This window comes from Colletotrichum phormii, assembly GCF_030913505.1.
Source record: "Colletotrichum phormii strain CBS 102054 chromosome Unknown BDP81scaffold_21, whole genome shotgun sequence".
NCBI lineage: Eukaryota > Fungi > Ascomycota > Sordariomycetes > Glomerellales > Glomerellaceae > Colletotrichum > Colletotrichum phormii.
Window position 1 is genome coordinate 158,675 of NW_026851463.1, and position 14,908 is coordinate 173,582.

The 14,908-nt window shown below is 52.1% G+C and overlaps 5 protein-coding genes across 5 annotated transcripts; 4 read left to right on the forward strand and 1 right to left on the reverse strand.

The window, feature by feature from the left end:
• Positions 1-765: 765 nt before the first annotated feature.
• BDP81DRAFT_328702 (uncharacterized protein) lies at positions 766-2,466 on the forward strand (the record flags this gene model as incomplete). The annotated part of the gene is made up of 1 exon (XM_060585238.1): positions 766-2,466. The coding sequence occupies one exon, from the start codon at positions 766-768 to the stop codon at positions 2,464-2,466; it is 1,701 nt and encodes a 566-aa protein (XP_060441078.1).
• A 1,002-nt stretch (positions 2,467-3,468) lies between these two features.
• BDP81DRAFT_436110 (oxidoreductase) lies at positions 3,469-4,445 on the forward strand. Its single transcript, XM_060591102.1, has one exon. It carries the CDS (start codon positions 3,537-3,539, stop codon positions 4,344-4,346), a length of 810 nt encoding a protein of 269 aa, XP_060441079.1. The 5' UTR covers positions 3,469-3,536; the 3' UTR covers positions 4,347-4,445.
• Positions 4,446-6,002: 1,557 nt separating this feature from the next.
• BDP81DRAFT_436111 (major facilitator superfamily transporter) lies at positions 6,003-8,276 on the forward strand. The gene has a single exon (XM_060591103.1). It carries the CDS (start codon positions 6,188-6,190, stop codon positions 7,991-7,993), a length of 1,806 nt encoding a protein of 601 aa, XP_060441080.1. The 5' UTR covers positions 6,003-6,187; the 3' UTR covers positions 7,994-8,276.
• Positions 8,277-8,688: 412 nt separating this feature from the next.
• Positions 8,689-10,686, forward strand: BDP81DRAFT_464076 (family 31 glycosyl hydrolase; the record flags this gene model as incomplete). Its single annotated transcript, XM_060594109.1, has 1 exon — positions 8,689-10,686. One exon carries the CDS (start codon positions 8,689-8,691, stop codon positions 10,684-10,686), a length of 1,998 nt encoding a protein of 665 aa, XP_060441081.1.
• A 95-nt stretch (positions 10,687-10,781) lies between these two features.
• BDP81DRAFT_464077 (GMC oxidoreductase) lies at positions 10,782-12,867 on the reverse strand (the record flags this gene model as incomplete). Its single annotated transcript, XM_060594110.1, has 6 exons — positions 10,782-10,990; positions 11,048-11,651; positions 11,709-12,242; positions 12,357-12,573; positions 12,635-12,754; positions 12,821-12,867. The coding sequence occupies 6 exons, from the start codon at positions 12,865-12,867 to the stop codon at positions 10,782-10,784; spliced, it is 1,731 nt and encodes a 576-aa protein (XP_060441082.1).
• Positions 12,868-14,908: the final 2,041 nt, after the last annotated feature.

Below are 14,908 nucleotides of genomic sequence, written 5' to 3' on the forward strand. Positions count from 1 at the left end.
TGGTCTCCCTGGTCAGCCCAGACAAGGTGTTGGATCTCTGAGCAGTCGGCAGAAAAGATGGATCTGGAAGGCGGTATGGGCACTTACAAACGGCCCTTTCACTTATATACCACTTCTGGGAGATCGTGGGCTCTGCCCACAATCTCCTCTTTCCACCTCCAGACGCAGCAATAATAGACCATTATTGACACTTCGTTCCAACCGTACGGTTGCCCTGCTGACGTGTATACCAACACAAGGTTCACCTTTGAGGCACTGGACAGGATTCGGTGTACGTGGTCGTATTGTGTAGTGTAGTTTAAAAGCCAGGGGAATGCCCTCATTCAAAGTGAGAGGAGACTTTGAAGTTGAAAGAGACTCTGTGCGGGGGAGGTGCCCGATAGGCGAACTTTGGTCAACACCACCCAAATCCAGAGTTGGCAAGTCATCCCCGATTCGGGGGCCGCCACTTCAGATAAGCCCCACGCGGGATCGGGATGTTTGAAGTGAACAACTTGGGCGGTTAATGCAGTGGAAGATGCGACGGGAAAGTCGTGCAGATACTTTCTCAGCGGGATTCTATTTGCTAAGAGAAAGGCCTTTTCTCAAGGACGAGCTGTGGGCTATTTAGACATCTAACAGACTTCGATGAATAAGACTTTATTGCTGGAGCTCAAGAAGAATTTCATCAAGAAAACATCCCTATCAACACTTGGTGCTTACAGACAACTCTCAGAATCCAACTCGACACATTTCAGTTTACTTCTTCAAACCCCCTCCGCAATCATGGGTTCTATTCCGACCCCTGTGAAGGAGAACTATGATGTTCTCATTATTGGCTCAGGCCTATCCGGCCTTGCCAGTCTGCACCACATCCGAGAACAGATGCCCGATTGCAGGGTAAAGGTACTCGACAACGGTGCAGATGTCGGCGGAACGTGGTTCTGGAACCGCTACCCCGGATGCCGGTTCGATTGCGAGTCCGTGTCCTACAGCTACTCTTTTGACAAGGGTCTCTTGGAGGAATGGCACTGGAAGGAGGCCTTCTCTCCCCAGCCCGAGACGCACAAGTATATCAAGCGTTTCGCGGAGAGAAACGACCTCTATAAATATATCCAGTTCAACACAACCGTCAAGTCAGCTCGCTGGGACGACAGCAACCACAACTGGACATTCGTCGACCAGGACGGCAACCAGTACATCACCACTTTCTTCCTCAGCTGCATCGGCTTTCTTTCGACACCATCACTGCCCGCTATTCCTGGCATTGAAAACTTCAAGGGCCAATCTTTCCACACATCCCGATGGCCGACAGATTTGGACCTTGCTCGGGACTTTGCCGGTAAGCGCGTTGGCGTTGTCGGGACTGGGGCCACTGGCATCCAAACCATCACCGCACTGTCAAAGGAGCCAAGCATCAAGTCCATCAGCGTTTTTCAAAGAACGGCAACATGGACGGTTCCCTTGCGCAACTACGAAATCTCGCCAGAGAAGATGGAGGAGCTCAAGAAAGACTATGAGAACATTTTCGGCATCTGCCGCTCCACACCATCAGGCTTCATGCACATGGCGGAGCCCCGCAAGTCAATGGAAGTTACGGAAGAAGAGCGCACCGCCCTTTGGGAGAAGCTGTACAACGAGCCGGGCTTCGGCAAGTGGCAGGGTCTCTTTAGCGACACGTACACGGATCGCCAGGCCAATGAGCTGTATTCCAAGTTCATCGCAGACAAGATTAGGCAAAGAGTCCACGACCCGGAGGTGGCAGAGTCTCTAATTCCCAAGACGCACGGATTTGGTACCCGTCGTGTGCCGTTGGAGAGCGGCTACTTTGAGGCCTTCAACCAAGACAACGTGCACCTTGTTGACCTCAAGAAGGCCCCGGTGTCTGAGGTCAAGTCTGACCGCATCATCACATCTGATGGCAAAGAGCACGAACTCGACATTTTGATTTATGCCACTGGTTTCGATGCCATTACTGGTTCCTTCAGTGCCATTGAGTGGCAAGGCAAAGACGGACGGCCACTGATTGCGCCCAGCGGAACGCCAAAGGGCGAGCGAGCCGTTTGGGTCGATAACAGAACCTACACCTTCCTCGGCATGACGGTGCCCTCCATGCCCAACATGTTTATGGTCCTCGGTCCGCACCAGCCGTTTGGCAACGCGACAAGGAACATTGAGCACGCTGTACAGGTTGTTGTGGATTTGTTGAAGTTTTGCCGTGATAAGGGGTACACGTATGCCGAGGCGACACAGGAGGCTGCGGATGCGTGGACGGAGCATGTGTTTGAGTGCAGCAAGGGATCACTTGTCAACGAGGTGGATAGTTGGATGACGGGTGTCAATACGAATATCAAGGGCAAGCAGGTTAGGAGCGTTGTTAGATATGGTGGATCTGCGCAGGAGTTCCAGAGGCGGTGCAGAGAGGTCAAAGAGTCTGGTTACAAGGGGCTTACCCTTGCTAGACAGACTAAAGATTTTAAGCTGTAGACTTTAAACTTGCAATTCCAATCTCAATCTTTGATCCACGTTGATCTCCACTTGAGTTTTCTCTTATAAGTAAGGAATAAATAAGGTTTCATCACAGGGACGAGACTTTATTTCCTTCTCCATGTAATTCCACTCTTGCCCGGAATCCAATATCTTCAAGTAGTCTCAAAATGGCCCGCAAGAAGTTGAAGAAAAGTGGAAGACGATGAGAAAGACTCGCCCATTGAGCTGAGAAGTTTAGCCAAAGTTCAGCCAATTCCAGTAGAGCCGAATCGTGACAGAAGTTCAAGAAACATGGGGCACAGACATGGAGTTGTAATCAAAATAGAATACCCTCTACAATCAATTACTGTCGGATGCAGAGCCTCTAGTCATCTCTAAACTGGGACAAAACCATTGTCACAATGCGATGCCACAGGCTGTGTGACCTTACTTGCGTGTTATCAACTATCAAACGTAAACTTTACTCATAGAAATAGAACGTCTTTGATTGATTTGCGATGTCAGGTTTAGTCCGTCATTGACTAACATCCGCGCGGAACACGATATGCGTGATATCCGACATCGGGTTTCTACACCAACACCAAGGACCTAAGGTACTGATAGGGTGCTTGCAGCCCAACGCTGATGTAGATATCGCCACGGGGTAAAGTAGGTCTCTATCTTTCTACAACCCCGCCAATATCAAAAGCTTGGCCCATGAAGAAGTGTCACATTTAGGCCTTTGATAAGAGCAGCTGACACATAAGATTATCGGCCAGCGCGGCTTCTCGGGATGACCTTGCAGAGGCCGAGCACCGGGCGGGGGAGTTGGTCGCCGGAAGTGGAGTCGAGGCACACCCGATTCAAATGGGGAAAGTCCTACCTGATCGTCAATGGAAAGCCACACCCGTTACCCGGAACACTAGAGGCGCAACATAGCGATGATGGACTACTTATTGAGGATGCCAACAACGTACTGTGAGCGCATCATCATAAGCAAACTGCATGAAATTCTTCATCTCAAGCTTTCTCAATCACAGACACCAAAATCTTGTGCAATTTACTTTCCATTAAACCCGTAAATCAACATGGACGTTCCCGGCTTTGCATTGGTTACAGGCGCAGGTTCAGGCATCGGCAGAGCATGTGCTCGCGGTTTCGCCCAAGAAGGTTCCGCGGGTATCGCATTACTAGATCTCAACGCAGACGCACTCAAGACCGTTAAAGAGGAAATCGAAGCCGAGTTTGGGAAAGATCGCAAGATTGAGTTGCTCACATATCCCATCAACATTGCCAACGAGGGGGAAGTCATCAAGGTCGTCAACGAAGCCGCCGCCAAGTTCGACAGGCTGGACTACGTTGTTAACGCCGCTGGCATCGCCATCAAGCACCAGGGCGGCGCCGCGTTCGCCAAGACGGAAGACTGGCAACGGGTTCTGGACGTGAACATTAACGGAACATTTTACGTCCTGAGAGCAGCGGCGCAGATTATGTTGAAGCAAGAGCCAATTTTGTCGACAATTGACGGCAGGCCTTTGCAAAAGGGGTCAATTGTCAACTTTGGCTCCATCCAGGGTGTTGTGGGCATCACACTCTCTACGGCATACACGACGACGAAGCATGCTGTCATCGGTCTGACCCGCACTGCGTCCGAGGACTACGCCAACCAGGGCTTGCGAATTAATGCCATTTGCCCTGGATACACCGAGACGCCAATGACGACTAAGAACCCCGAGGTGTTGAAGGCGATGGAGGAGAGAGTTTCGACCGCGGTACCGATGCAGAGGATGGGAAGCCCAAAGGAGATTGCCGATGGTGTTTTATACTTGGCTGGTGGCAGGAGTTCGTTTGTGACTGGGTCTGCGCTGATGGTTGATGGAGGTTATACTTCGAGATAGTCTGCTCCCATCGGCCTGAAAATGAAACTCAATCTTTGGAGTGAAGCTGAAAGTGGATTCAAAAAAGTGACGGAACTTTGCTGAATGTGACCTGAGTATACGAAGTACACGTAAACATATATGTTATGGGAATTCTCTGCAAGGTGGACATGGTTTCTAGAAGCGAAGTTGCAATCTCACGTACGCCGTGCGTGTCGCATGCACTAGAAATCAAGGTATATCCAACGACTAGGGAAACGCATCCTTTGAAATTTGCAAGATTCGACATCCTTGCCTAGTGTTGACTCACTACTGCACCTCATGCCAGACTCCTGGCGTTAGGATGTCCTAAACCCCGCCACGACTCCGAACAGCAGCCCGCGAGTTATGCAAACAGGCCGGAGGGAGGCCGTTCCAGAAAAGCGGGTCTTATTCACATTTATGAATCTGCCGGTCCATGACTTGCTGAGTCGCACCGGTTTATTTGTGCATCAAAACAACCGATTTGGGATGGGCGTCATCTCGACAGCACATTCCTTCTTGAATCTTCCACAAGCTTGCTCCGACGCGATGCGGATCGGAGAGAGAGGAGAGGATAACACGTAGAAAGAGGAAAGATTCTGATAGCTGAATGCATACGCAGACGGATTTTCATGTTCAACCACCTAGTGTTCCAAAACTACGGTAGCCGGGCTGTCCCCGCAAGCCGCAGCGGGGTTGGCAGACGTAGCATCCGCGGGGAAAACTCTAAAAAGAAATGCCCATCAATGTCAATGACAAGTCTGGTTTTGTGTAAGACTCAGATGAACTTCCTTTTACCAATTCTAGACAGTCGCATCCTTTATTACTGTGTTTTGGTGGTCTGTGGTATTAGAGTTAGACATAATAGACGATGACTAGATGAAGATTGCCAACGTCAAGCTACCCTGCCGCCTGGATGCATGCAACCGTGTATCTCTCGTAAATCTGCAAGTTCCTATCTCATCTATTTCAGGGTCCTTCCGAAACACGAAGGAGGCAATATAATACCAGGCTCCTATCACCACCTCAACGGAATGAGCGTGTGAGATTCAGGGGTGGTTACATGTGCCTATTCGAGAGAGAAATACAACCTGAAGCGTCTTTCGAGTGCGGAATTGCATAACTTTATGAACACACGGCGGGAGACTGCGCTGCCGGACCACACCTCTGCGCGTTAGAGGACGGAGTTAAGCCTAGCCGGAGCCGGGCTGTCCCACCAGCTACCGGCAAAGACTCGAAGAAGGGCGCACCAGCACAACATCTCTGTCGTCACCATGATTTCAAAGCACCAGGCCTGCAGTGCCACGCATGTACGGAGTCTTTATCCAGTGCGCTGGACTGGAAAGGAGTCATTCAAAGTAGGAACATGGCGACCCGGGTGTTCGTCTCGGCAATTACGGGATGCGATGGAAACTAGATCTCGAAGATGTGCACCGTATATGCGTATGCAATGCAGACAACTGATCGATCCGACAGGCGAAGCCACCCGGAGCGGCGCGTATGGTGGGCACGGTAAAACGGATTTCAGCACCATTCGGTTCCCATTCCCGCCCGTAAGCCGTTTTATCTCGGACCCTGTGATCCTGTATATTTCGTCATTCCTGGTGCTGTTGGTTGTGTGTGTGCTTTTCTTCCCGCCCGGCTACCCTACAAATACAATTCGTCTCCGGCTTATTTCCCCCCTTGTCCCCCTCGTCGTTTGCTCTTGGCATCTGCTCTATTGGCATATCCGTCCGCCGCTCTCACTTGGCTCACCTTTCTTGCTCCTCTTCTCTCGACTATCCCTCCAGGTGTGTACCCACAAGTTTCTTCGACGCGTCTATCACCATTTCGAGCTCGTGATGGCGCAAGAAAAGGCAGCCAACGATGTTGGCGAGCCTCCTGTCCACACAAAGATACCATACTGGCGCAAAGTCACCGACCAAGCAGGGATAACACAGGAAGTAGCCGACTATCGATATCCCGGTTCCGGTACAGAGGCAGACCCATTCTTGGTGCAATGGATTCCCAACGATCCTAGGAACCCAATGCTCTTCAGCAAAGCGACGAAATGGTTCGTCACATTCATGGTGTCGTTGACCACGTTAGCAGTAGCACTGCTCTCGTCAGCCTACACAGGCGGTATACGCCAAATTATCATCGAATTCGGCATCTCGCAAGAAGTCGCAACCCTAGGCGTCTCCCTTTTCGTTCTCGGATTTGCCATTGGACCGTTACTATGGGCACCGCTGAGTGAACTCTTCGGACGCCAGTCGCTCTTCTTAGGCACGTATGCCATCCTGACGGCATTCAACGCTGGCGCAGCCGGTGCCAACTCGGCCACGACCCTCATCGTCCTCCGCTTCTTCGCCGGCGCCTTTGGCTCGTCTCCACTCGCCAACTCGGGCGGTGTCATCGCCGACATGTTCCCGGCCGCCGACAGAGGCTTAGCGATGGCGTTATTCGCGGCCGCGCCGTTCCTCGGGCCTGTTTTGGGGCCCATCATCGGTGGATTTCTCGGGGCCGCGGCGGGCTGGCGTTGGGTCATGGGTTTCTTGGCTGCGTTTTCTGGGACCCTTTGGCTTCTGGGTACGGCACTCGTCCCGGAGACCTACGCGCCGTATCTGCTTCGGCGGCGAGCTGCGAAGCTTTCCAAGATGACTGGCAAGGTTTATGTCAGCAAGATTGAACACGAGCAGGGCAAGATCAGCTTGTCAGAGTCATTTAAGACGGCGTTGTCGAGACCTTGGATTCTGCTGTTCCGCGAGCCCATCGTCTTGCTCCTGTCGCTTTACATGGCCATCATTTACGGAACTCTCTACATGCTATTTGCGGCGTTCCCTATCGTCTATCAACAAGAACGAGGATGGTCACAGGGAATTGGTGGACTTGCCTTCCTTGGCATCATGGTGGGCATGGTTTTCGCCATCATCTACACACTACCCGAGAACGGCCGGTATAAGCGAGTACAGGAGAGGAACGGCGGATTCGCTCCTCCGGAAACCCGTCTCCCATCAGCCATGGTCGGAGGCGTGGCGATTCCCATCGGTCTGTTCTGGTTTGCTTGGACCAATAACTCCGACATCCACTGGATGGTGAGCATCGCCGCCGGCGTCCCGTTCGGATTCGGAATGGTGCTGCTCTTCTTGAGCGTCATGAACTACCTCATCGATGCCTACACCATCTTCGCGGCGAGTGTGCTCGCTGCAAATTCCGTCATCCGTAGCTGCTTCGGCGCAGCGTTCCCCTTGTTCACGACGTACATGTACAAGGATCTCGGGACGAACTGGGCATCGTCGATTCCCGCATTCCTGGCACTTGCTTGCGTTCCGTTCCCGTTCTTGTTCTACAAATACGGCTCGAAGATCCGAGCCCGCTGCAAGTTTGCTGCACAATCGGAGGCTTTCATGGCGCGATTGCGGGAGGAAGATACCTCGTCTTCGGACAAGGAGCCGGAATTGAGCGGCGAACAGGAAGCAGTGGCGAGCGATACTGTCGACTCGGAAGCATCATCTTCTGACGATCGGTCGTCCATGCACCGCCAGAGCACGCATCACACACGACGGACGATGAGCCTAGCCTCGACGCGCCGAAAGTCTTACGATGGAAACCCGTACGATATTGACAGAGTCAACACGAGAGAGTCTTTCGCTACGAAACATAAGTAATGGAGGGGCCTGGTACCTGTTTGAGCTATGGATCAGATGTCGAAGAACGATTGAGGAATGATACCCGTTGAAGGATGGACAGGCGATCCAGCCTCCATGTACTATGTATGCATACAGCTGTTGTCATTGATTATTCCAGCCGAAGAGCCATGTGGAACATTGATCTTCAGCCATATTAGAGTTTGCACTTGTTGCTTCCCCGAATAGCCTAATCACCATCTAAAACTATCTTCAACTTTGTTTATCCACCTTCGTGTCCGCGGGGGCGGATCATTCGTAGCATCACTGAATGACCCCAAACATGACCCCCAACTTCCCCTCAATCCGGCAGATGCGGGGCATCCCGATGGCCGCAGTGGACACGGCGGTCTTCACGTCATCCGAGTGGTCAATTGGAGGCGCGGCATGTCATCTGGCTTTTGTCGTGGCACCGTTGTGGCCTGCGATTTTCATCCATCGCCTCATGGCAACAGGAGCAACTCCGCAGTCGGGGATAGTCTTTTGCTACCTTAGGTCACGCATAGTCCTGCTCTGCATCCTACATGTACAAGAAGAAGCATCCGACGGATGGAAAGCCACCCCTCACCCATCCTATCCTGTGCTTGAACATTACTATTCAAGCGTTTCGCCTACACCTCCCGATCACTAAAGCATCATCCTGTCAGCTGTGATTCGTCTACAAGAACAAGAACATCATGGGTCTCCAAGAGCAGAATGGTAAGCTCGTCTACACCTACGACGCAGAGAGAGTCTGGGTCGAACCATGGGGCGTAGACTCCTTCCGAGTCCGGGCTACCAAGGCTCGTGACATGCCTTTTGAAGACTGGGCTTTGCTCAAGCCCAAGAAATCAGATGTCAAAATCACCATTGATGACAAGGCCGGTACAATCACCAACGGCAAGATCAAGGCTTCCATAACCAGCGGCGGCAAGCTCATGATGTGGAACTCAAAGGGCGAGCTGCTGCTCGAGGAATACTCGCGCCACCGACGGGATGTCCTGGACCCCAAGTGCAGCGCCCTCGACGTCGAGGCGCGCGAGTTCTTGGCCATTGTCAACAGCAACGACTATCACCTCACTGCGAGATTCGAAAGCGTCGATGTGGAGGAAAAGCTCTTTGGGATGGGACAGTACCAACAGCCATTCCTGGATCTCAAGGGCCACGACCTCGAGCTCGCCCACAGGAATTCCCAGGCTAGCGTCCCCTTCGCCGTGTCTTCGCTGGGTTACGGCCTTTTGTGGAATAACCCGTCAGTCGGCAGAGCGATTCTGGGCCGTAACATAATGAGTTTCGAGGCCAAGTCAACCCGGGCCCTCGACTACTGGATCGTTGCTGGCGATTCCCCTTCCGAAATCGTCGAGGCGTACGCCGACGCCACGGGCAAGGTCCCCATGATGCCAGAGTACGGTCTCGGGTTTTGGCAATGTAAGCTGCGATACCAAACGCAGGAAGAACTCTTGGAAGTTGCGCGCGAGTATAGAAAACGCGAGTTGCCTATTGACCTCATTGTCATTGACTTCTTCCACTGGCCGCTTCAGGGAGAGTGGAAATTCGACCCGACGTACTGGCCCGACCCAGATGCCATGATCAAGGAGCTACAAGAGCTCAAGATCGAATTGATGGTTTCCATCTGGCCTACCGTTGACCACAAGTCTGAGAATTGGGATGAGATGGTGGAGAAGGGGTACCTCATTCAATCTGACAGGGGTATCAGGATTGCCATGAACTTCCAAGGCGACACGACGCATTTTGACGCCACCAACCCCGGAGCAAGGGACTACGTATGGAAGAAGGCCAAGAAAAACTATTACGACAAGGGCATCCGTGTCTTCTGGCTGGACGAGGCCGAACCCGAATACACAGTTTACGATTTCGACACGTACCGCTATCACCTGGGATCCAACGTCTCGATCGGTAACATCTACCCCGTCGAGTATGCAAAGGCCTTCCACGAGGGCATGGAAGCCGAAGGGCAAAAAGACATTGTCAACCTCATCCGATGTGCATGGGCAGGAAGCCAGAAGTACGGTGCCCTGGTTTGGAGCGGCGATATTGCTTCGTCCTGGGGAAGTCTGCGTAACCAGGTCGCAGCTGGTTTACACATGGGTCTTTGCGGTCTTCCATGGTGGACGACTGATATTGGCGGCTTCCACGGCGGAGACCCGGGAGATGAAAAGTTCCGCGAGCTGTTTGTCCGGTGGTTCCAATGGGGTGCTTTCTGTCCCGTCTTCCGCCTCCATGGATGTCGCGAGCCTGAGCAGCCTCAGCATGGTACAACAGGAGGCGCGACTTGCCGCAGCGGCGCACCGAATGAAGTTTGGTCGTATGGGCCTGAGGTCTATGAGATTTGCAAGAAGTACATGTTCCTCCGAGAGGAATTGCGTGACTACACGCGCTCGCTGATGAAGGAGGCGCACGAAAAGGGTACGCCTGTGATGCGAACGCTCTTCTACGAGTTTCCGAAGGATCAGGAGACTTGGAAAATTGGTCAGCAGTACATGTTTGGCAGCAAATACTTGGTGTGTCCGGTGCTGAAACCGGAGCAGAGGAGCATCAAGGTCTATCTTCCCGAGCTGGAAGCAGGAGGCAAGTGGAAACCACTCCTCGAGGGGAAGTCAGACACGTATGAGGGTGGAAAATGGATCGAGATTGATGCTCCTCTGGAATGGATGCCAGTGTTCAAGAAAGAGTAGGCTGGCGGGTACGAATGACGCCCTTTGATACATTCTTCAATTACAGGAACTCTACACGTTGCTTGCTACTTTCTTATGCCTAGGGTAGTGATCGCTCAAAGCTTCCATGCCGCCTTGATTAGGTCAGCCGCCTTTTCTCCAATTCCATATGCAGGCATCTGGGTATGACCGCCGTGGAGAATGGGCATAATGCTGCAGTCAGCAACTCGAAGGCCCTTGACACCCTTCACTGTGAGTGTTGGATCGACAACCGCCTTGGGATCAGACGAGTTGCCCATCGCACAGGTTCCCGCAGCATGGTAACCTACGGAACAGACAAATGGTCAGCAAGCTGTGAATAAGTCGAATCAGGAAAACTTACAGGTCGTTGCATTGTCCCGGACATAGGGTATCCAGTCCTCGCGAGTGGTGTGCTTGTGGTGCACCAAATCGCTAGGCCAAGACCCCTTTACGATGTCCTTGGTTCCTGTACCTTCCATGATGATCTCATTACCGAAGCGGCATGCCTCAGCCAGAACCTCTACATCTAAAGGATCAGAGAGGTAATTCGGGTCCACAACGGGGACAGACTTGGCATCGGTGTCGCGAAGCGCAACCGTACCGCGAGACCGAGGCCCGAAGAGTTCTGCAATCATGCTGAAGGCGTACTTGCCGTCGGTCGGGAACTGGTCGTACTGCTTCGGACCACCGTAGCACTCAGTGGTGAAGAACTCAATGTTTGGCTGCTTGGGTGTGAGGCCCATTGGGTCACGGCCAGGTTGCCTGGGGGCATTCTTCCAGAGGTCTGAGTCGGCGAGGCGCTCGTCCAGACGTGCGTAGGCAAATGCTCCAAAGGGGAATGTGGACAGGAAGCCTGCTTGTTGGTCCTTCCAGAGTGCGTATGTCTTTGCGAAATTGTCGCCGTGGTAGACATGGTGGTCGTTGGTCAGGCCAGCCTTTTCAGTTTCGTAGAACATGAAGACAATCTTGAGGCAGGACATATTAGCGACATCCCTTCAAATGCAGAGTTTGGGGATACTTACAAGATGGTCCATGAGGTTCTTGCCGACGCCGGGCAAGTCGACCAGTGCCGGAATGCCGAAACTGTCGAGCTCGGCCTCGGCCCCGATACCAGACCGGTTGAGGATGTTGGGACTGCAGTACGCGCCACCACTGACAATGACTTCCTTGCGGGCCTTGATCTCGGCAACGGAGCCGTCGGCCTTGACGACCTTAACACCTGTTGCCCTTAGCTCACCGTCCACCTTCTCAATGATAACCTTTTCGACATGGGTCTCAACGAGAAGGTGAAGATTGTCCTTCTTGTTTTCCTTTGTGACGAAGTCTGCGGCAGTGGTCCTCAAGCCCTTGTGGACTGTTCTGGTCGCATGTCCACATCCATGGGGATTGTTTCCGTGGGAGAACATGTCATGGTCTAGTGGCAGTCCTTTTGATACCATGGAGTCCATGATGAGGTTCGAAATAGGAGCCAGGTCGTGTGGTTCGATGTTGAGGTGGCCGTTGGTACCATGGTCGTTGGAGGCTTTGAACCAAGATTTTCCGTGAAAGTTCTCTGCCTATATTTCGCAAAAGATTAGCGACTTGAAAAGATACCGCAAACTGGAAGCTGAAGTAGGAATGTTCATTGCTGAGGGTAGAAAGTTTCCGGGGGGCCGGGGCCTATCACTGACCTTTCGAATGTATTTGAAAACTTCATCACCCGTCCAGCCCTCAACTCCCCAGTCGTCGTAATCTTGCTTAGCACCGCGAATGCATAGAGTGCCGTTGCAGCCAGAGCAGCCGCCAAGGAACTTTCCACGGCTCAGTTTGACCTGTCGATTATTGACTGAAGGCTTCTTCTCACTGATGACGTTCCAGTCGGTTTCCTTATCGAATAGCTGCGACCATCTATAGTGGAGATTAGAATGTCAGCTCGTTGCCAACTCTCTCGTCCGAAATGATTGCTTACCCTCCAGTCATGTGAACATTTTCGAGATTCTCATTGTGTTCACCAGCTTCAATGACTAGAACATTCACGCCGGGAACCTCAGCAAGGCGGCTCGCAACGACGCAGCCGGAGGTACCCCCGCTTGAGGATTTGATGTTAGCCACCAGCTTAGGTATACAAGAGTATGTTTTGTGACAAGAGACTTACCCGCATACGATGAAGTCGTAAACAATCTCTTGCGGTAAAGATCCCATGTTGATGATAGCTGCACTGTAAGTCTGAGCTCGTGGGGAATAGCGTTTGATGGTACGAGAGAGATGGATGGTATGTCACAGGATAGCCCATGGAGCCCGGACTGGTGCTCTTGTATTAGGACACTGACTGGCAATTCCGACAATAATTCCGGGATTCTTCCTCGACCGCCACACCTCTCACACACGCCTCAAGCTACGTCTGAAGTCTACATGCGGGGGAACGCACCCAACATCAGTAGTACAGCTTTAGGAAGTCAGCGCCGCTGCCAAGTGCCACTCGAAAGCCGAAGAAGGTAACGCGACCGTCCACAACTAGGAGGTCTTCTACCGTGCTATGCAGGGTCCGGTATTAGGATCCATGCATGTATACCAGTTGGCTTGCTACCCGGGGTTTCCAAAGGCCCAAGATGAAGCTGCTGGTGGCGGAGTTGTATCCGCAGCTCAACATCTGATAAGAAGACAGGAGAGTGAATGATTTTGTGTGGATATTTACGACCGCATGCATTTTGTGTAGGCATATGTTCCAAATTGAGCCCTTGTCAGTCTGGGGTCCCTGTGCTTGCAATGATACCGTTTCGAGGAGGGAGTTCAACTGGGTCATTATGCGGCACTACTGTACTACCTTAGGCATCGACGAGCACCGAATGAAGATCACTCTCTTACGTACATCCAATTAAAATCTGGTAGAAAGAATTGCGGGCAGTGCGTGTATGCAGGAGGTAGGACTTGTTGGAACTTGAGAAGCAGCATCCTGAAGGGCTTGGGTTCCATGGGAGCCCTGATACCGGGGCCTAATTCGGACCGTTGGAGAAAATTTGGACCCTGCGAACCCGACGATCTTTGCTCGGCGTTGGTACAGCGATTCATTCAATCAAAATATCTCCACCTCAGCGACCCAGTCAGGGTGCGGCACAGCAACTGGGCGTGCTAAGTTGCATCCGAATCTTCAGCGGCGCAACCGGGGAACTTCAGTCAGGGATCAGCACGAATGGGCCGACTCTGAATTACCAGTATGAACGTTTGTCTGTGGAAATGTTGAATTGTTCGAGAAGAAATGCTCTGTCCCCAAACTCGGTTTTATTGTACTTACGGTCGGAACTGGCTGATCGGACGGAAAGTAACAGTACCCTGTAATTAGTCGTGGCTTTACGAATAGTTGGAGCTTGGGTCCCTAGCCAAACCCGGGGGCCCCCGTGGGAAAATCGCGGTGGGACAGAGCTGAGAACATCGGGAAATGGGGCCGGACGGGAGAGGCGCTACTCAGGCTTCTTTTTCTGGCGGCAAGCTCCATTGGGCCGAGAAACATGTGGATCAAATCACGAAATGCCAGTATTCATCGGCAGTGCCCGGTTGATAGGGGTGCATGGGGAATTCACTTCGAGAGTAGGCCCAACAAAGATATCAAAGAGAATGGCCTACCAGGCATACATAAGCTATCTTGTGTTCCAGTATGAGAGAGTTGCATCGTCCCATTTTGTCAACTCTCTGCTACGTTAATGTGCGTCTCTAAGACTTTGAGGCTACTAGGCACCTAGGGTGAGGGGGATATATCCATGGCGCTCATGCAAGGTTGATCGGCTTGCGAGCCTACCCCTCTTTCTTGGGGGCTTGCTTGGCAGCGTTCACCTCGTACGATGATTTGTTCCCGATGATCCAGAGGAATTTGTGTTCCATGTAATTCCGGTTCGACCTTGCAGTTCCGAGTACCACACTGTCATGGGACTTATGCATGGGCATATGGACAAGATCAAGTATCATTGGATCGAAACAGGCGCCAACACTCAGGTAGCCAGACCGAACAGGAGAAAAGGAGGAGATTTTCAGGTAATGTTTTGCCCTTTCGGGCTATCTCATAACGGCAAATCCCAGACAGCCTTCGGACTTGATGCAGAATGAGCCTTGAGCCTCATAATTAATGAGTGACAGTCATCAGGGTTGGCTGGAAGCCAGGGTATCAACACGGCTCTTGTAGGCAAATGACATGGATGAGACTGTTGCTAGCAGGCCGATCACATTATTATCTCGCGCCTACTCGGCACAA

Excerpts from the sequence above, each read along its gene's own strand:
- BDP81DRAFT_436110 (XM_060591102.1), top strand. The coding sequence starts at position 3,537 with ATGGACGTTCCCGGCTTTGCATTGGTTACAGGCGCAGGTTCAGGCATC.
- BDP81DRAFT_436111 (XM_060591103.1), top strand. The coding sequence starts at position 6,188 with ATGGCGCAAGAAAAGGCAGCCAACGATGTTGGCGAGCCTCCTGTCCAC.